Source organism: Mustela nivalis, assembly GCF_964662115.1.
Source record: "Mustela nivalis genome assembly, chromosome: 6".
NCBI lineage: Eukaryota > Metazoa > Chordata > Mammalia > Carnivora > Mustelidae > Mustela > Mustela nivalis.
Window position 1 is genome coordinate 33,693,457 of NC_139025.1, and position 20,410 is coordinate 33,713,866.

The 20,410-nt window shown below is 53.8% G+C and overlaps 1 protein-coding gene across 3 annotated transcripts in view; it reads right to left on the minus strand.

The window, feature by feature from the left end:
• Nucleotides 1-20,410, minus strand: part of PLEKHH1 (pleckstrin homology, MyTH4 and FERM domain containing H1) — a 48,443-nt gene that overhangs the window by 13,196 nt on the left and 14,837 nt on the right. For all 3 annotated transcript variants that reach the window (XM_082734042.1, XM_082734041.1, XM_082734043.1), the window contains exons 3-14: nt 14,956-15,018; nt 13,990-14,139; nt 11,217-11,300; nt 9,644-9,725; nt 8,772-9,532; nt 5,720-5,798; nt 5,019-5,110; nt 3,346-3,496; nt 2,986-3,128; nt 2,007-2,117; nt 1,007-1,093; nt 513-674 (exon numbers count right to left, since the gene is read on the minus strand). In XM_082734042.1, the coding sequence (XP_082590168.1) occupies nt 513-674; nt 1,007-1,093; nt 2,007-2,117; nt 2,986-3,128; nt 3,346-3,496; nt 5,019-5,110; nt 5,720-5,798; nt 8,772-9,532; nt 9,644-9,725; nt 11,217-11,300; nt 13,990-14,139; nt 14,956-15,018 (1,965 nt within the window). The remainder of the gene's footprint in view (nt 1-512; nt 675-1,006; nt 1,094-2,006; nt 2,118-2,985; nt 3,129-3,345; nt 3,497-5,018; nt 5,111-5,719; nt 5,799-8,771; nt 9,533-9,643; nt 9,726-11,216; nt 11,301-13,989; nt 14,140-14,955; nt 15,019-20,410) is intronic.

A 20,410-nucleotide genomic window follows, 5' to 3' on the forward strand; every position in this document is an offset into this window, starting at 1 on the left:
GCAGGCGGAGGACACTGACCCGAGCACAGACGGAATGCCAAGGCAGAAAGTGGGCCAAGAGCACCGAGCTCACTCACACGTGGCTTTGCCTTCTCGTGGCGTTCTGGCCTAGTTCATGTTCTTCCTGGTTAACTTCCATTTTCTTGAGGTTAACAAGTACTTCTCTGCTCTTTCTAGCCAGAAGAGTCCTAACTCAAACACCTTTAGGGCAGGCCTGGGATCGGACCTCGAATGGTGTGCACACCTACCTTACCTGCCTCACGGCTTCCACTATTCGCTGGTAGGGGTGGGCAGCAACCCCTAATGACCTCAAACTAGGTCCTCCCATCTTGACAACAGCTGTGCTGCTCGCAGCCCAGATCTCAGTGTTCACTCACAGACACTGAGCCGTCAGACCGGGTCTGGGGCCCACCCGCTAATCCCAGTGAGCCAAGTCCTGCACAGGAAGCAAGGAGAGCTACGCTCGGGCGCCTGCCTCCCCTGCCTCTCCGCCCCACCAGCTCCGCCCCTACCTTGGTCAGCCAGCCCTTCACAGTGGGCTTGGAGCCACCCCGAGGCAAGGCTGGAGGCCCCACGGCCTGCACCTTCAGCAGGCTCTGCAGCGCGCGGATCCACTCCTCCAGCAGGCCTGGTGAGTCCGCCGTCAGGTAATAGGTCTTCTTCTCAGAGATAAGCTGGGGAGGAAGGGTTGGGGGAGGGGCGGGGAGATGGCGGGATGGCATGCCAGGGACCGGGCTCTGAGGTGGCACCGATCCCTGAACCCACAGGGCCTTCCTCCTTCCCACTCTGGACCCTCTCCTGTCTTTCCCTCATTCTCTTCGCCTCGTCTCTGCTACCTTAACTCTGTCTCGCACATTTGGTCTCGTCTTCTCTCCCAGGACTCACAAACGAGGGTCACATCCAACTGTGGATGTGATGTCTCTCACACATGCTCATCGTGCCCCAGCTGTGTTTCCACCCTAGTCCTATCCGAACCCACACCCCTTCGTCTAAGCCGCCTGCCCACCTGGAATGTCTGTGCACCCTCCCCTCGAACAATCTGGCAACGGGAATTCAGTTCCACTTGACCCTGCGGTTTTCGGATGACATCGCTCTGTAAAGACAGGAATGGGGAGGAACACGGTTAGGAGCCTTCCCAGAGCACATCCTTCTCCCTCAGGTCTTACTCCAGGTCAAAGGCAACGGAGAAAGTGATTCCCAAGCCTTCCTGGGCTATGGTAAGATGGTAACTTGTTCTGGATCCCGGTTCTAGCTAAATGGAACAATGATTAGAGACACAGGGGCCCATCTGACCCAGGCCTCAAAAAGGATAGATTGAGCCTTTACAATTGGGTCAGAAACCACCACATTACTGAGCTTTAAAGCCTTTAAATTCTTTCTACTACATTCTCTATACCAAGTGTGGCATATAAGTGGCAGACACATCACCGCTCCCCTTCCCCGTGCGCCTGCACACCTCACTGCTCAGAGCGTGCCCGCTCGCTGAGGGACACGGGCCCAGGATCCTCAACAGCCACGGGCATTGGCTGGAGTTGCACAAGTGATGTGGCCTTTTTGCTTTCTGTAAAACATTCATGTTGGTTCCCCAAAGAGATCCTATCAAACTAGATCTCAACATCGAAGGCTCCCTCGCTCCAAACTGTACAGGGAGGAGGTGGAGGAGGTGATGGGCTGTTAGAAAAACCCAGATGACGTGAGGGCAGCTTGGAAACAATTCTATTACAGGACCAGGCATTAAAGAAATCAGCTTCTGAAGTAAGGAATCACCGTGCCAGGTCATCTAGAACTGCCTTGACTGCTCTGTGCCTGACTTCATTCCAAGAACCAAGGACCAGCCTTTGAACTTTGAACTTTGAGGTTCAAAGTCCCAGGTACCCAGGTGCCCACCTGCCAGACCTCTGGCCTCTGGTCGTGGGCCCCACCAACCCTTCTTCTAGCCCCTCCACACAGTCCCGAGTTTGGCCCAGGCTCCTTCGGACCACTGTCCTGGGGGAGGAGGGTCTCACCGGGGACTTGTAGTACATAATCTGTCCCTGTCTCAGGACAAACCAGCGCCTCTTCCATGTCTTCACTCGGCTCCCCATCTTCAGTAGGTAGCCCGACTTCTCCAGGGACTCCTGCAGGGGTGAGAGGGCATGGCGGGGGGAGGAGTGGACAGAAAGGGGGAATTAATTGGGGTTTGTAGATGTCCCACAAACCAGAATGGCCCAGTGGAGTTGTCAATTAAAGACAACTTCTTGAATACATACTAGATGCATTTTCAGGGCACCGTACCCTGCTAAGGGTTCAGAGAGAACTAGAATAAAGCCAGATGGCCCCCTCAGGGACTGTACGAGGGAGAGGCTGGCCAGGGAGGGCTTCCCCGAAGAGCCAGATCCAAACTGGCCTTGAAAGGAAAAGTCAGCTTCCCTTCAAAGCCATGACAAGGGGAGGAGAAGGCCATTGTAGGCAGCAAGAAGGGAGGGTGAAGTTTGGGGAACAAGGGGCCCATCAGCCAGGCCAGGGCGGAGGGCTGGGGAATGAGGATGTGGGTCTGCAGCATGGCTCTGAGCCTCAGGCTTCTTATCTGGAAAATGGGGTCCTCGTCCTGAGAGGACGGTGAGGACACGTGAGACAAGGCACAAAGAGCACTGAGCATGGTGCATGGCGCTCAGTTAGAAACTCCTGCATGTCCTCTTTTGGCATTCCAGGATTGGAACACACGGAAATGCCTGGGGCCTGGTGGGCCGCTGTGGGAAAGCCCGCTGGCTGCCCCTGGTTCAACGAGGGTGCCCTCGCTGGGTGCCCTCTCCTTCCTCACAGGGTCTATGACGCCAAGCCGACATCCCCAGCGCCTCACCCTTGTTGCAGCCCCCTCCCCCTGCCTTTTCCCTTCCCCAGGACCCCTTGTCTTGGGCTGAGGGCTCCAGGCAGGCAGCCTCTGCTGGAGGCTTGCTTCCCCCCATGCCCTGCGTCAGGCCGGGGAGGCCCGTGCCCCCCGCGCACCCCGGCCAGGCCCGGCCCCTCAGCAGAGTAGGAGGAGGTCCGCTGCAGTTTGTGTTCTGGCTCAGAGTAGTCGCTGTCCAGTGAGTAGGCATCTGGGGGGATGGCGTAGTCCCCCTCGGAGCTCAGCGAGGACATGGAGACACCTGCCGAGGAAGGACAAGTCAAGGCCTGAGCCCCAGACCTCCCCAGCTCACGCAGTCCGGGAGCTGCAGGAGCCTACTTCCTCTCTGACCCAGGTTCTCTGAGTCTGCAGCAGAGGCTCACAGGCGGGGATCGAGCAGCGGGCCCCGGACGAGCCCGCCCACGGAAGGAGGTGAGGGGCCGCCTGCTGCCCACACCCTCCTGCTCCCTCCTCTGTACCTCTCTTGATGGCCCGGGGGCTGCCCAGTCCACTGGTCTTCCTGGACTCAGAGCAGGGGACCGAAGTTCGGAAACTGGCCTGAGAGCAGCAGTCATCATCGGACCCCGAGGATTCGTCCACAAAAGGCACGGTGCTGATCTGCGTGGCTCTCTACAAGACAGGTGCCCTCCCCTGCTGCAGCTCACCTTGCAAGATGTCAGCGCTGGTACCCCTAGCCCCAGCACCCAGGGTGTGGCCAGCACGGCCTGTCTGGGGCACATGGGTGCCCTCAACTGGCTGGGGCACTCGACAGACAACTGTCCCATCTCTACCTTACTCTCACGTCCTCACCTCCACGCTTCTCCTTAGGCCTCCTGCTCCCACACATGGTCATCCTCCGTGGTCCCCAAGGGACCTGCCTCATCTAGGTTGAGCACCAGCAGCTGTAACCCTTCCTCCTGCCACTAGGAGGCCAGAATGCCACATGGGCCAGGCACGTGAAAGGAGCTTTAAACGTGTGTGCGGATAAGGAAACAAGAAGCCACCGACTAGCTCCACGTTGTTGAAAGTATGGGGAAAAGATACTCTGTAGCATGATAAAGGCTTTGAAAAGGTAATTTGGTGCTATCTGCCACAATTTAAAATATACCTATCATTAGCCCATAAATTTCCCCTCCGGAACTCTGTCCTCTGGAAATACATAAGCCTAATACTTAAGTGCACAGAGATGTGTCTGCACAATGACGTTCATCACTACACTGACTGCAGAGAAAAGCGGAGATATGACCGAAACTGTCCATCAGTGGAGGGCAGGTTAAGGTAGTCATGGGGCATCCACACCGAGGGGCCCTGAAAGAGGAAGCGGAGCTGTGCAAGGAGGTGCACCCGCGAGATCTGACTCATGGTCGTGTAACAAGCAAGGGGCAGAAGGGCAAGTATGATATGATACCCGCCATGTGCACGCGCATGGATGTGTGTGTGTGTGTGTGTGTGCGCGCGTGTGTAAGAGAGAGAGGGACAGAGACAGTATCTGTCAGTGCACTGGTAAATGCAACAGAGAGCCTCATAGAATAAACACAAACCGTGAATGACAGTTGCCCCCGGGGTTAGAAATGAGGGAAAAGCAATGTGAAAGAAAATGGAACTTTTGGCTTTTCGATTATTCTAAAAAACTTTTTACAAAGTTAACTGTTTTGACCTCAAAAACCAATAACAAAAGGAAACAAAAATATGTGTGAAAACATTATGTTGCAGTTATATCTAAAAAATACAGATACGAAACTAACATAATATTGTGTGCCAACTACATTCAAAGAAAAATACGCAGAGATATTATGAGAGTGTACGTGGGAATATGTTTGAACATGTATGAAGCATTCTGGACAGAGTCAGAGTCCTTCTGGGACAGACATGGGAAAAGATGGGGAGGACACGTGAAGCAGGGGTAGGTCTAGCATTTAACTTTTCACTTTGCCCATGATCGTATGGATTCAACATTTTCAATTTGAAAATTCAAATTTAGACTTTTTATAATAAAAGCCTAATAAATACTAAAAATAAAATGACATTACATGGTAGCTGAGCTCCTTGCCCAGAGTCCTGTGTGTGCAGAAGCCTGACCCCCACTGGAGCCACTACGTGGACAAGGGACCTCCTGGAGGGAACACCCCCACCTCGGACAGCAGCTTCTTACCCCCTTCAGGGCAGTGTAGACAGGCACGGTGACATTCTTGTAGACAAGGCCAGAGAAAGGCCCAGGGAACGCAAGGGCAGGAGGGCTTGAAGCTGGAGGGGGTGGGGGAAGAGGGAGGAGATTAACTCAGGTGCCACAGCAGAGACCTGGGCAGATCCACGCAGGTTCCCTGAAAGAGCACCCCAGGAAACAGGTGGGCTGGCTATCCTTAGGATGGGGCCAGGACTCCTTCAGTCCTAGTCTTGCGAAGGTGCATTACCAACTGTGAGACCATGGAGCTCACGTCGAGGGGGAATTCAGTAGCTGGCCGGCTGACTCAGGAGCCAGAGGGTAGGGAGGCGGTTCCTTCAGGAGGTTCATCTAAATCAAGGCACTAGGGAGCTCTCCCACCCCCAGTACCGGCCACTCACTACAGAAGGGAAGCCCGGGCAGGTAGGAGGATGAGCTGGAGGACCCCGCCTCTACGGTCCCTTCCAGCTCTGTAATTGGCTACAGTCCTGTTCAAGGCCACGCCCACCCCGCAAGCCCAGAGCTAAACCTGTACAGCTTCCTTTTGCCTCAGAGGTAGTCTGTGATTTCACTGAACCTCACCTGCTGGGGGAGGGGATGCGGTGCTGGGCGACCCCGGCCCTGGGTGTTGCTGAGAGTCTCCCCCCTGCATGCCCACCCTGTCCAGCACGTGCGGTGCACTTGGGACTCACCGCAGCAGGTAGCATTCATTCTGGGAGATGCATCCGAGAGCCGCATGCCAGCCATGGCCACCGCGTAGATCCGGCTCTCCTGGAATGGAAGGGCCCAGAGGGTCAGGGCCCAGCACGGAGACCAGCCCAGGCCCTCCTGAGTGTGGAGGGAAAAGGATGGTCTGGGGACGCAGGTCTGAATCTGGCCTGGGCCAATTACTGGTGGGGTAATCCTAGGCAGGTTACACCTGAGCCTCCTTCTCCTCCGCCCTAAAGTGGGGCTAACACTTAACTGTCAGTGAACATCTGACACGGGGAATATAATCGACATCCAACAGATATTCATTCCTTCTCTTGCCTCCACCCTTCCCTTGGCACAGGAAGTTCAAGAGGAGGAGGTCACTGACCTGTTTCTCTGAATCGTACCCATTTTAGAGGCCCCGGGGTCTCAGGCTCTCACCCCCTGAAGCTGGAGTGTTGATAATGAAAAAAAGGGAGCCCCACGGCAAGGGACCCTTTGGTAAGCCTGTGTTTGGAAACTGGGACACGGTTTTTTCCTACAGTAACAACATGATGTGCATGGTTAGGCCCCACCTGCAAAGCCACCTAAGCTCACCCAGGACCCTGAACCCTGCTGTAGAAGACGTGTGGACAAGCGCCCCCTAGGGAGCTTTTCTAATGGTTTTGATCAAACAACCCAGAGACCCTGCCTCTGCTTTTCCCATCTCTTTCTTCACTCAAGGTAAAGGGAAACAAAGACCTCCTCAGGGGACAGGAGAGTCGGAAGGACTAGGAAAAGTAGGCCTGGCCGGCTCGGGGAGGCAGCAGGGCCAGGGGCTGGGGCTAGAAGGGCTGCGGAGTGTTCCTGGGGTGTCCCCCAGGGGGAGTAGCAGCTCTGGGTACTTAGGGGAGGGAGGGCTGGGTGGGACCCACTCTGAGCTGAGCAAATGGTAGGAGGTAAGAGATCGAAGGGCAGTGGGGAAGGGGGTCCCAGGAGGGGATTATTCCTGCTAGTGCTGATCATGGAATTCAACCAGGGACAGGCCTCTAACCCCCCAGAGGACATGCAAGTGAAGCCCAAGGGATGTAGGTAAAACAGACGTGGGAGTGTTTCACAAGAATCATCCACGGCCCAATTCATGAGGATGATTTCATCAACCAAAAAAGGGCTCTGGAGGCTCTGTATCAGCAGATCAGTGCATCTGCCTCCCTCCTCTCCATTCCCAGTCTTGATTCCCCTTCAGACAGTCCATGCACAGCGGGTCCCACCAGGGAAGAGAGGGTGGGCACCCACTGGGGTTTTTTGGGGGGCCAACTGCAACGAGGACTGTGAACAGGAGACAAGTCCTTAGCTGGCATGGCCGGCTGTGGGGTCCCGCAGCCCGGCTGAGAGCAGGGAGGGCCTGTGGAAAAACCCAACACCCCTTCACACCTGCACCCCCGCGGCTCAGCTGATGTCCCCCCGTGGAGAGTGTCATCAGAAGCATCTTCTCTATTTATTCACTCCCTTTCCCCTGGGTCTCTCTCCCGCGCCCCTCCGTCGCACTCAGCAGAACACAAGAACCCCTCAGAGCCATCACGGTGGATGGACGGCTCCGTTCTGGCCCAATGGCAGAAGTGAGCAGCGCTTCTCTCTGGTACCACCTGCTGAGGCCTCTTGTCACATCCCTTGCGGGAAAGCTTCCTCACCGCTCACCTCTGCTTTAGGATTCTAGATTGTTTTAAGTTACAAGACAACAATGAAAGAGGAGAGGGACGGCTCTGACGGTGGTCTGGCCTGGCCTGGCCCGTCCCTCCTTTCCAGCGTCCTCTCCATCCCTGCCTCTCTGGAAGGCTGTGCCTCATGTGGCTCCTGCGACCCCAGAGCTTCAGGGACAGGGCAGCAGCCTAAGGCCTAAAGACTGGCCAGGGAGACCTGCTAGCCCCCCGCCCTGACCCCGCTCCCAGGCATGGCCGTGTCTCTGGCCATCGGGCCCCCTTATGGCCAGCACCTGCAAGATGCTGCTGGAAAGACAGGTCTTCTGGGCAGCAGTGAAAATGAAAGGCAGTGTCGCCCTGAAGTGGGGTCCCCAGGATCCCCACTCCTTATGCTGCCAGAAGCCAGACACTCAGACATCTCCCACCACAGCAGCTTCAGGGGGTCTGAGCACAAGGAAGAAAGAACATCTGCTCTTGGATGTCCCCCAAGAGGCAGTGCAGCCAGAAGGTTAGAGCCGGGTCTGGAGGCAGTGGGGCCCACCTTTAAAGCCCGGCTCCTCACTAGGGGCTCCATGACCACGGGCAAGGGAGCAAGTCTGTGGGGTAACGGGACAGCACCTCACGGCCCGCACACACACGGGGTCCTGCACGCGTGCCGGGCCCTGAGCTACACGCTCCACACCCCAAATCTCGTCTCACCCTCCACACTGACCTCGGCAGCCTTATCCATGTCTACCCACCCCTCATTTTTATTTCAACTGTTCATCACGGAAAATGCCAGACAGACACAAAAGCGGAATGAAGAGAATAAAGAATGATCGTGTAGCCATCACCCGGCTCTGTGGAGATTTGAGGCATGGCTAGTCTTGCTTCCTCGGTGTCCCCAACCCCGTATCACTGACTCTGAGGCAATGCCACCGGCCATCACGTCCTCCATCCGATATTACAGGAAGGAAGCGAAGGCTCCCAGATAACAAGAGCCCGCACTTTCTGGGAACCACGACTGCGGGTGCCCCCAGCCTGCGCACGCATGGTCGTCTCCACAGCAACCCGATAAAGTACTGTTATCCCCATGTCACAGATAGGGAACTGAAGCTCGCAGGGTTAGTAACATCTCGGGGTCACAGGGTCAGCGGTTCAACCCTAGTGGTTTGATTCGGGACCTGGGTTCCTCACCGGTGCGCTGCACCACGGCAGAGTCTGGGAGATTCGATGAGAACACGTGCGCCAAGCTGGGTGGGGGCACGTGCTCATGAAAGGGCAGCGGCCGGCGTGCAACCACTGCAAGTCCGGGCTCTGCCCCTGCTGGTCGCCACGAGGCTGGTCGCCTCCTCTCACACTCTGCCCCCTGCCCCGCAAACAAACCGCCTCTTACCCAGGATGGAAACCGGTGCAGGGGGGGCGTGGGGGGTGTGTTGCCCAAATCCACTTCCTCCAGCTCAGCTCCAGGGGCCTGTGGGCTCTCTCTTTCCTCCTTCTTCCCTCCTGGGGGTGGCTCCCCCATCTCCATATTCTCCGGTTCCTCCCGGAGCTCAGCTCGGGCCTCCGCCTCAGGAAGCCTGGAGGGGTGGAGGGCTGAGAGGGTCCCAATCTCGATGCTCACCACATGGTTGAAACACCCGGGGCCCACCTGGGGCTGGCTGTGGTGCCGCTTGGCCAGCTGGATGCTGTCCCGGGGGGTGCTGGGGACCCGCGCCTTTGGTAGCGTCAGGCTGCAGCCCGGGCTTCCTTCCCTGGCAGAGTTCTTTGTCCCAGGGAGCGTGCCTCCCTGAGCAGTGACCAGGCCCTCCCCCCAGGAGGCCGAACCATGTCTGTGGGTGCGAGGCTTCATGCAGAGCCGGCGGGGAGAGCCCTCTCTTCCCAGATGAGGTGGAAGGGTTTTGGCCTCGGCTATTTCCCCAGGATGGACCACGATGGAACTAGAATCCTCCAGGGAAATCCCTGCTTTAGGACCAGAGTCCCTTCTAGGCAGAGCACCTGGGGAAGGTGCAGGCAGAGCTGCCTTCAGGGCATCCTTGGCCTGGGGACCACTGTCCTGCCCTATCGGCTGCACCCCTGGCCTCGAAGCGTCAGAATCCTGCTCTGGGGTTTCCTGGGGGGCCACCAGCAGCTTCCCCGAAGGTGCCATCTGAAGAGCTGTGGTTGGGGGAAAAACAGGCATAGTGAGAGCTCCCTCCATTCGGTGGGGACACACACACACACACACACACACACACACACACACACAACACAGCCTGTCCCGAGTACCTTCTAGAGCATCCTGGAGGGCTCCCACCTGCTCTGCCAGGTGCTGATTACTGCTCTTCAGGTGCTGATTCTCCATCTCAAGCTGGGCAAAAAGAAAAATAAAGATTTAAGAAGACTTAGCTGACAGGTTCAGGCATATAACTCAAAATAAGATTAAAATCCTTTTCAAAGATCAAATCTTTGAAAAAGAACACATGGTGCCCCAGCAATCCAGGGCTGACCCTCCCAGGGAGCCCTGACCTATCCCCTTTCCTTTGTGCTAACCAGTTTCGGTTGGGATAGAATTCCATTTGGCAGCCCCTGAACCTTCTGTTCTAAAATACCATTTCTCAAAAAAAAAAAAAAAAAAGAATTGTGAAGTGGAATACGCGCCCAGAAATCCGCAGACCACATCAAGGAAGAGCTTTGCAAATGACTCTGACGTGAACACTCACGTGACCACCGCCCAGGTCAAGAAAGAGGAATTGGCCAGCACGGTCTACAACCCCAGACTCGCCCCTTCCCAGTCACATGCTTCTCCCTCCCCTGGAAGGCAACCACTAAGTGTACCAGACTCACTACCTTGCTTTCCGGGCTTTATCATCCAGGCCTGCACCCCTGCACACATTGGCTCAGTTGTGCCCCTTTTGGTATAAGTGGGCTTATACAATATATACTTCTGGGTCGGGCTTCCTTTACTCAACACACTGTCTACAAGACCCTTGTGCACAGTTGCTGCATTGTCTCCCGACTGAAACCCAACCCAGTTTTTTGAGCACCTTTCAGCAAATATGGAGGCAAACCAGGCATCAGCTCTGCACCCAGGAGCTCATAGTCTGGCGGGCGACAGGAGATGGGGAGGCCAAACCGCCAACACCCGCGGCAGGCATGACCACTTTGTGGGGACAGAGGAAGAGAAGCTGATGTTTGTCCTTTCCCAAACTTCAACTCCTTGCCCTCTGGTTTGGAAAGAGGTTGCTTTTTGGTTTTTTTTTGTTGTTGTTGTTTTTTCCTGGGAGCACAGTAGCTTCTAGCCCCAGGCTTCCCTAAGTGAGTGGCAGTGAGCCTCAAACTAGAGGTGGAGACAGGACGGGGCTGTCAGGGGATGAGAAATCGGGGACTTAGTGACTCCTGGGCACAGAGCTGCTGTCTGGGGCGATGAAAGTTTTGGAAACAGATGGTGGCGACAGCTGCATGACAGTGTGAATGTACTTAATGCCACGGAATTGTACACTGAAAATGGGGAAAATGGGGGAAAACGGGCAATGACACGTGTATTTGGCCAACAGCATGGAGGCCAGTTGAGAAGAACGGAGAGGACAGAGGTGCAGTGGCGAGGGTAGGTGCAGGGTGTGTGTCCTCTGTGGGGCAAACAAAGTTGATCAGGAGCTCTGGGAAAACCCAACGGCGACAGGAGGAAAGGAAAAGTGAAGCAAGCCTCAGTGTTTAAGCCGAGTGAAGGACAGATAGTTAATACAAGGAAGGTCAGTCAAGGCCCCGCAGACAGGAGGCAGAAAAATGCTGGGGCACGGAGGGGACCCCCGATCCCTCCGCATGTCCACTCCAAGCTTCCTGAGATGAGTTTTCCACTCACCTCTCCTAACTTCAGAGTCACCCATTCTTTGATCTTCGCAGCTTTTTCCTGGACAACTTTTGCTTCTTCAGCTCTCATCTGCTTCTGCAAGAAAGGGAGGGACTCCGCATCAGAGCGGTCACCAGTGGAGTGAATGACTGGAGGCAGGAAACCCTGAGAAGGAATATCAAGCAGGTGGCGGGGGGAGGGGCAGTGGAAAAAAAGAAATTCACTTATGAATTTAAAAATATTCTCAAAGTGGGAAAAGTCTTCCTCAGCGTGATCCATACCCGGAAGCCATGAAGAAAAAGACAATCAAATCTATACCGTCACCATAAATTACTACATGACAAACAAAAGGTCCCTTAAAACCAAAGACCAACTGGGGGATGATTCACAACACAGATGGCTTACACAGAGAGGGCGAATTTGAAATGAACAAACCAATAAATACATGTGAAAAGAATAGGAACAAGAAGTCAACAGAGAAATAAAGGGAAAGGGGCGCCTGGGTGGCTCAGTGGGTTAAAGCCTCTGCCTTCGGCTCAGGTCATGATCTCAGGGTCCTGGGATCGAGCCCCGCATCGGGCTCTCTGCTCAGCAGGGAGCCTGCTTCCCTTCCTCTCTCTCTGCCTGCTTGTGATCTCTGTCAAATAAATAAATAAAATCTTTTCAAAAAAAAAAAAAAAAGAGAGAGAAAGAAATAAAGGGGAAGAGAAACCCATGAGAAGCGGTTCAAGCTAACTGTGATTTTAAAAATGCACAAAAAAATCAGACATTGTTGGGGCGCCTGGGTGGCTCAGTGGGTTAAGCCTCTGCCTTCGGCTCAGGTCATGATCCCAGGGTCCTGGGATCAAGCCCCGCATCAGGCTCTCTGCTCAGCAGGGAGCCTGCTTCCTCCTCTCTCTCTCTGCCTGCCTCTCTGCCTACTTGTGATCTCTCTCTGTCAAATAAATAAATAAATAAATAAATAAAAATCTTTAAAAAAAAAAAATTAAAAAAAAATCAGACATTGTTTCCTCTATCGGACTAACACAATTTAGAAGTTTGATGTTATCCCAAATTGCCAGGGCTGTTGGAAAACAACCCCTGTTCTAGAAATTGGCAAAGCCTTCTTGGGCAGCAATTTGATAATACCTGTCAATGTTTTAAATGTATAGACTGCTGACCCGACAAACCCATGGCTTAGGAATCGTTAGCTGCAGTATTATTTGATCAAGCAAAAAAACTCACAACTGGACATAACCTAGGAGTCCACAAATCCAGGCTTGGCTAAATAAACAAAACGTAAATGGAATGCTGTCCTTTGATACACAAGAAATGTTCACAGGGAATACTGGAAGGACCTTATGGTTAACCAGCTGAAGGGCTCTGCAAACTGGCCACCATCCAGCCTTCCACCTGGTTCCTCTCCCCCTGCCCCACCTGTTTTTATAAATAAAGTTGTACAGCAACAGAGCCACAGGCATGCCTGTTACTTAAGTATTGTCTAGGGCTACCCTCCTGGTACAATGGGAGAACTAAAGAGTTTCAACAGAGGCCACATAGCCTGCAAAGCCCAAGGTATGTACTCCCTGGCCCTTTACAGAACAGGTCTGCCAACACCTGCCCTCGTCTGATACCCTCTGTATAACGGAGGCCCAGAGGGTGACGTGGCTTGCCTCCATCAGCGTAGGGAACACAGCTGGGACTAAGGCTAGGTCTACTGACTTGTAGAACAGCATTCTTTCTATTCTGACCTTTTATTATTGGAAAACAATTTTTTTTTTGATCCAGGCTTCAGCGGGAATCATTTTACCCACGAATCCCCAGATGTGGCCACTTCTATGAAGCACTCGAAAATGAGGTACCTCCAAAGTCAATGAATAACTGATTAGAGATTTCACGGGTTGACGTCGTATTTCCCCACGACTTCTCAGGAACACACGCTGGGTGCCCCTGAGTATACAAAGGCCCATCGCACCATGGACACGTTCAGTGACTGGTGATGAATGATTAAAAGTTTGCCCATGATGGTGGGGAGATACTCCCAGGACCAGCTGGCACCTCATGGAGAATTCACACGGAAAATTAACAGTCATCTGGCCACACTGACGTGGTTTATGGGAAATGATGGTGTTCTGGTGCCAAGTGGGAAGGTGAGGCTGAGGGCAGAGGGAAGGGACAGCAGTGGGAGAAGTTAAGGGAATTGTAAAGGGGAGGAGGCTGGGCATAGGGAACTGGCAGAGTGATGTTTCAGAAAACCTTTCCGGAGCAAAGGGGCTAACGAAGCTGGAATGCTAGGCATGGCCTCTCCTGGGCACCTACATCTGGGCACACGAGTATGCCTACTCAGGTTCATCGAGAAACTCTAGCCAACCAGCTGACCAAGGCTCACGGTCCAGCTCTGTGCCGCTCTAGAGGGCTCAAGGCCAGGGTGGAGAAGGACAGGCTCTCCTTACCAAACCCAACCTCATGTCTGATACTACACACAGATTACCTGAGTTTACTCTCTGGACAGCCCCGGGGTGTATGATGACCCCTAGTTTACAGCTGTGTAAATGGGAATCCGTGACTTACCTGCCCACAGCCAGAGAGCAGCAGGTGCTCGTGGGTAGGGTGGGGGTGGGGTGGGAGGTGTCAAACCCAGATCAGTCGGCCTCCATGGTCCTCTCCCCATTATGTCCCCTGCCTGCCTTCTAACAGTTCAATGTCCACATGAAAGAACAGTCACATGAGGGAGAGGCCCCCACCAGCAGAGGAAACCTGTTCCGTTGCAGGGGGCAATGGTGCTGAGTGGGGCGTCGGCCCTTACCTGCTTCTCCAGCTGTGCCTCCAGCTGGCTGATGAGCTCATCTTTACCCCGCATGGCTTTCAGCAGGTCCTGGTACTTCCGGTGCAGGCTGCCTGCTGTGTCCACGTTCTTCAGATTGGACAGTTTCACCTTCTCCTCCATTACACCCACCTTCAAAGTACCATCGTCATGCAGGGTTAGCACGTGTGTGTGAAATGGCCACTAACCTGCCCCGGGACCCTCCCCAGGCAGAGCCCTCATGACAACAGGGGGACCAGTTAACTCTGGGACCATTTAGTAAGCCTCACGTGGGCAAACTAAGGACATGAGGAAGAAACCGCTGGGTACTTGGCCATGTCACTCTGGGGGCCTCAACAGGGACAAGCTGGGCAGGACAAACTGCTTCGAGCTCACCATGGCCGAGACGGCTGTTGCTCACTGAAAGTCCCTGTGCTTCTCACCCTGCCCCAGCCCTCCCGTGGCTAGATGGCCATGGAATTCCCTCCAGCCCATGGGTCCGAATGGAGTGACTCATCATGTCTGGACTGAGGCATTTAAGAGCTCTCTCCCTGCCACGGCAACCAAGGAGGCCGCCTGTTCCAGAGGGTCCAGGCGGAAGATGGAGAGCTCCGTCAGCCTCGATCCCCAAGTCCCTGTGGGAAGCAGAATCCCCAGCTAACTCTGGATGGACAGAGAACTGGATAGGATAAACTGCTGAGACCCGTTACCTTAGCATAACTTGGCCTATGTGGACAAACCCAGCCACCTGCTCTCGCGCTAACCCTTACCCAAAGACTCCGTGCCCAAAGAGCGCTCCAGGCACCTGAATTATCTGTTTAGAAGAACAGACATGTGACTGCTGGTTTTCCTTGTCCCCGTGAGGAGCTGGTGAGGGTGACGAGTATGTGTGTGTGTGCCCCTGGGAAGGATCAAGGAAGGCCAACAGCCGTTTCTGCGGCACAGTCTCGCCCGTCCCCCGCCCGTTACCTGGGTCTCGGCGTTCTCTGCCCTCTGCTCTGCCTCCAGCAGCCTCTGCTCCAGCTCCTGCATCTGTTCGACCAGAGAGCAAGGACAAATATCAGTGCGGTGTCCCCACCACGACCGTGGCTTCAGGGCCAAGTGAGCAAACTGTGTAGACGTTCCACACGGGCCAGGTTTTAACTACTCAACTCAAGGGCGGCACAAGGGTCTCAGGGCAAAGATCTTCATGGAAACCCTCTGCTCCCATATCCCAAATTTAGGGGGCTGGTGAAGAGCCTAGAGCTGCTGTCCTCTCTGCTGAGCGAGCAGAAGCCTAGCTCTGTCTCCCATGCGTAGCGTACCCAGGAGGGCAGCAGGAACGTTCTTTATGAGGCAACGCTACCCTCAGCCCTCAGTCTTGTCAGCACCACGTCCCAGGCAGGGCCCTGCCACTGCTCGCCATGTGCCTGGCACGGAACACGCTCCCACGTGAGCCGCCACGCCTGCAGTAAGAGAATGTTCCTTCCCACCCAAGGACAGCTCACTGGCGGGGGACAAGTATTAATCCCTTATCAAGGACATCTCTGACTATAAATGGCATCAACAGGCATCACCTTATTTGATTTCTTTAATCTTAAACAGAGACGCTCAGGACACGTTTTTAAAAATTCTATCTCACTACCAGTAGAGATGTGTCATTGAGGTCTAAGGAGCTCGGCAATTCTGGAATTTTACACCAGCTGGCCAAGCTAAGGGACGAGTGTTCTTACCCATGGAGGCTCCTGAGGGACCAGCTCTAAGCTAAAGGCTAAGTCGATGCTCATGAGCCCACACGACACCCCCGCAGCTTCACAAGCTCCCCGTGACAAGTGTGGGCTGGACCGCTGCTCTCATCCTCCCTGGCTCAGGGGCGGGTCGGCCACACGCTGCCCCGTGGACATCACCACACCAAGGCAGTCACATGCCCAACTCTCCTGTCAAGAGCCACCTGCTTCCATGTGCCACAGCCCGGTCGGTCACCTGCTCCCAGCCCTACCCTGCCCTGCCCCAGGGGGCATTATACACACACGAGGGGCAGAACAGCCCAACTTGTCCTCCATGAGGCTGGACAGGTCCCCCCTTCCCAGCTCCAGTCCAGCCTCACCCACCTCCTCTCTACAGATCGGGCCTTTCCTCCTGCTACTCAACCTTCTCTTTTTGGCCTGGATCCTGGTTTGAAACTTACCCTTCTTTCTTTCCCAATCTCTCATCTGCTCAACTGCAATTCTGCCTTCCCTTCTTGATTCAAGCACGCAGGAGAAGGAGCCCCCCAGCCTGGTGCTGGGCAGTGAAAGGAGGGTTCTCTGGGAGGAGAGCACGCCAGAGAACCTGCGGCAGCTCTTTTCTCAGGCCAGCCTTTCCTCACCCACTTTTTCCTCCTTCTTGGGGCTGGGGAAATACAGATGCTTTCGGCACACATTCCCTATGACAGGATCTGAGGATCCCAGGGGAAACTCGAGATTTACAACCCATGGGGCAAAAATGCCCCTTGGGCTCCCAGTAGACAGGACCACCACTGAGGGGCATTCATGTTCTCAGGCCAAGGCTGCCTGCAGCTCTTCTCTCCTTCCTCTCCCAGGTTTCATCATCACGATCGAGCCCCAGGTTTCATCATCATGATCGAGCCTCTCAACTCAAGCCTGAGAGGGTAGGGTGGTGCCGGCCAGACACGGACATCCGTTAGAGCCAGATGGCCTTCCACAAGTCAAACAGCCGTGGAGCCTGCGCTACAGAATTCCCTGACCGTCAAACAGCTACACAGAAGATAAGAGCTTAGCATCAGCTGGTATTATGGGGACAGGGCTGGCTTCCCAGAGCAACAAGAATTCTGTGTAGCTAGAGGGGGATGTAGGCTGACACACAGCGACGGCCCCCAGTGACCAGGTTAGTACTATGTAATGTGTCCCCCTTAGGCACCAGACCTGACTGAGCCAATCAGGTTCTCTGTCCCCAGGAATCTGACACCTGGGATTGACAGACCAGAGACAAGAACAAGGGGACTGAATGGGAGATCGTGCACAAACTTCACCAAGTCACAATTGTTAGCTCCTTCCTCCCGTTCCGTAAGGGGCCCTAGGATCCTCCAAATGAATTCCATTTGCTTAAGCTAGTCAGAGTTGGGAGTTTGGCCCCACCTCAAAACCATCACTAATACAGCTACTGGGAGCATTTACATTTCTTAAATAAGACTTACTTATTTGAGAGAGAAAGAGCGAGAGAGCGAAAGCGTACGTGTACAAGCAGGAGGGGCAGAATGAGAGGGAGAAAGAAACTCAAACAGACTCCATGCTCAGCACAGAGCCTGATGTGGGGCTCCATCTCCTGACCCTGAGATCATGACCTGAGCCGAGACCAAGAGTTGGACGCTTAACTGACTGTATCGCCCAGGTGCCGCAGAAGCATTTAATTTTTTAAGAATACAGTGAGGGGGACCTGGCTGGCTCAGCTGGGACAGCATCTCACTCTTGATCTTCGAGTCATGAGTTTGAGCCCCACGCTGGGTATAAAGGTTACTTAAGTAATAAAATAAAATAAATACAAACACAATGAAATACTGAATAGGAAGATTTTGGATTCCTGACGCGTTTCCCTAGATGAACCTTCAGCTGGACCATTCAGACACAACATCTCTGTAGCTCAGAAGACATAAGATTCCCACAGGAAATGATCCCTCGTATTCATAACCCTTCTTGAATATCAGACAACTGTCTGATATTTTCAAACTCCTTTAATAGAAAAACTTCTCTTTACATTCTATGGATGGAGAAACCAAGGTAGAGTGAAGAAGAGAATTGTATCTGAGTTCTACTGCCCAGCTGGGCATTCCCACTTGGACCAAGAGCAGTCAACGACACTGGTGAGAGCTGGAAATCGCCCTGGTATTGACCACACAGTGAGCATGTTTTTTCCCACTGAGAAGATCTACTACTAGACATCCCTTTAAAGAACACGAACCAGCAGTGTCCACAAAAGCCAAACTATGGAACAAGCCCAGATGTCCATCAGCAGATAATGGATAAAGGATACACACACACACAGGAATATTACACAGCTATCAAAAAACCAAGTCTTGCCATTTGCAATATCGTGGATGGAACTAGAGGGTATTGTGCTATGAGAAGTCGGTCAATCAGAGAAAGATAATTATCATAGGATCTCACTCCTATGTGGGATTTAAGAAACAAGGCAGAGGATCATAGGGGAAGAGAAGAAAAAAATAAAACAAGATGAAATCAAAGAGGGAGACAAACCATAAGAGACTCTTAATCATGGGAAACAAATTGAGGGTTGCTGGAGGGGAGCAGGGGTAGAGAGACGGGGTAACTGAGTGATGGACACTGGGGAGGGTATGTGTCATAATTATATAACACAAGGTATTATGTAAGACTGATGAACCACAGACCTATACCTCTGGAACAAATAGTATGTCATATGTTGATTAAAAAAATAACAAAGTACGCTATCAGTGAAGCAAATGCAATGGAAGGCACCTTCCACAGAGCCTGGGGTCTTCTCCCAGCCTGGGCAGGCGGCCGCAGGGTCCCCATATTCCTACCGATTCTACAGCTGTTCTTATCTTCCCGGCAGGGACACTCAAAACTCAAAGCATTTTGTATTTGCCTTTACGCTGGAGTATTTTTTTTCCCCGAAAACTAATTTCTGAACACTGAAAACATTCTGAACATCTGGAACGCTTTTAAGAGAAGAGTGTAACGACCATCCACGTATCCCTCACTACTGTCCAACGATTACCGACATCCTGCCATCCTTGTTTGAAGAGTATTTTTAACACCATCTCTCCCTCTGTCGTGATGAACGTACATTTCCTCCATGGCCCGGGAGTACTCCAGGTTCTCGAGAAAAACTCCAGAGTTTTCGAACTTCATTTTAACACCAGCATCAATAGTTCTCACGAGGGCAGACCGCTCCTTACACCGCATTCGGGGCCACCCCTGCTCTGGGTTCTGTTTCTCCCCCTCAGTGGGTTCCCTAGAGCCCTGTCCTCAGCTGTCCTCAGCTGTCTGTGGGCCTGGGGTGATGGGCTGGCCCAGGAGGTGTCGGGTTCAGGCAGATGACTCTGAGGCGGCTCCGCTCTTACCAGCTGTGACCGGCACACAAGGCTCTTAAATGAGTGGCCCCGGCACTGGCCATGGTGACCTGACAACACGCACTGGGCGCCAACCTGGTGCTCAATCCCTGTGTCCGCAGCTCGTACACTTGTACACTCACGATGCCGTGACACGGCAGTACCCGGGCAGTGGCAGCAGTGGGCACTCTCGGGGGCCCGTGAGCTGAATGGTGGTCTGAGCCGAGCTCTGCACCTGCTGGGGCTCAGCCGTTCTGTGAAATGGGGGCTCAGCATTCTTACTGCCGCGATGCCCCCACTGGAGAGACGGGCACAGGGAAGCACTCAGGCTTGAACCTGACTGGCTCTGCCACAGTGTGGCTTTACATAAGTTCCTGAACTGCTCTGTGCCTCAGTTTCCTCACCAGGGAAAAAAGGGTAACGAGTCTCTACCACCTAGGGTTACCGGGAAGAGGACCACGAGGTGCCTCGCATAGAGCTCAGGTGCACAACGTGGCCCTTATGGTGACTTGACAGCCAGTTACTTGCTGGTTTTTCAGAGACAGAGATGACACGGAGGACCAGGGAGACCCATTTGTCCGGGGTTCCCCTGTTGTCCCACGATAATTACTAACAGGGCCTTCTTTTCTCTTTCCAGAGCGTCCTGGGTTAGATGATAAATTATACAGCCATTCCTTGAATCATCCACCTACAGCAAGAGCGGCTTCAAGCCTGAGGCTGCCAACTCTAGCCTCTGGGGCATCTTGCAAGACCTCACGTGTTAGGGGCATGTAGCTGACACATAGAGAACTCCACAGGGCCACTGGCTGTGTGTCTGGCACTGGCTTAAACACTCCACACGTGTCGACTCACTGAATGTTCATCCCACTGGGAAGGAGCACGTACTACTATTAGCCCGCTGTACAGATCAGAAACCGATGCCAGCGGGCTGGGGAACCTCACTAACAGGCCACGTGGGAGAGAGGCACAGCCAGGGTTCAAACTCGGGAGGACTGGCTCCAGAGTCTATGGCACCTTTAGCCGCGGGGCCTCTCACATCCAGATCTCGCATGTCACATAAAAACAGAGATTCCACATATAATCCCTGGCTTCCAGCTTCCCTCGAAAACTCAGATCTAGCCATGCTAGGGTTCCACTTTCTTACAGCGATACAGAGGTTCCACTTCCTCTAGCTCCAGCCCGTTCCCCTGATTCTTCCCAGGACCACCCGTCTCACTTGTGTAAGTGACCTGCCTGTGTGTGAGCAGCAGCCCCCAGTCTGGGCTATTAAATGGTTCTAACTCGGGGCGCCTGGGTGGCTCAGTGGGTTAAAGCCTCTGCCTCTGGCTCAGGTCATGATCTCAGGATTCTGCGATC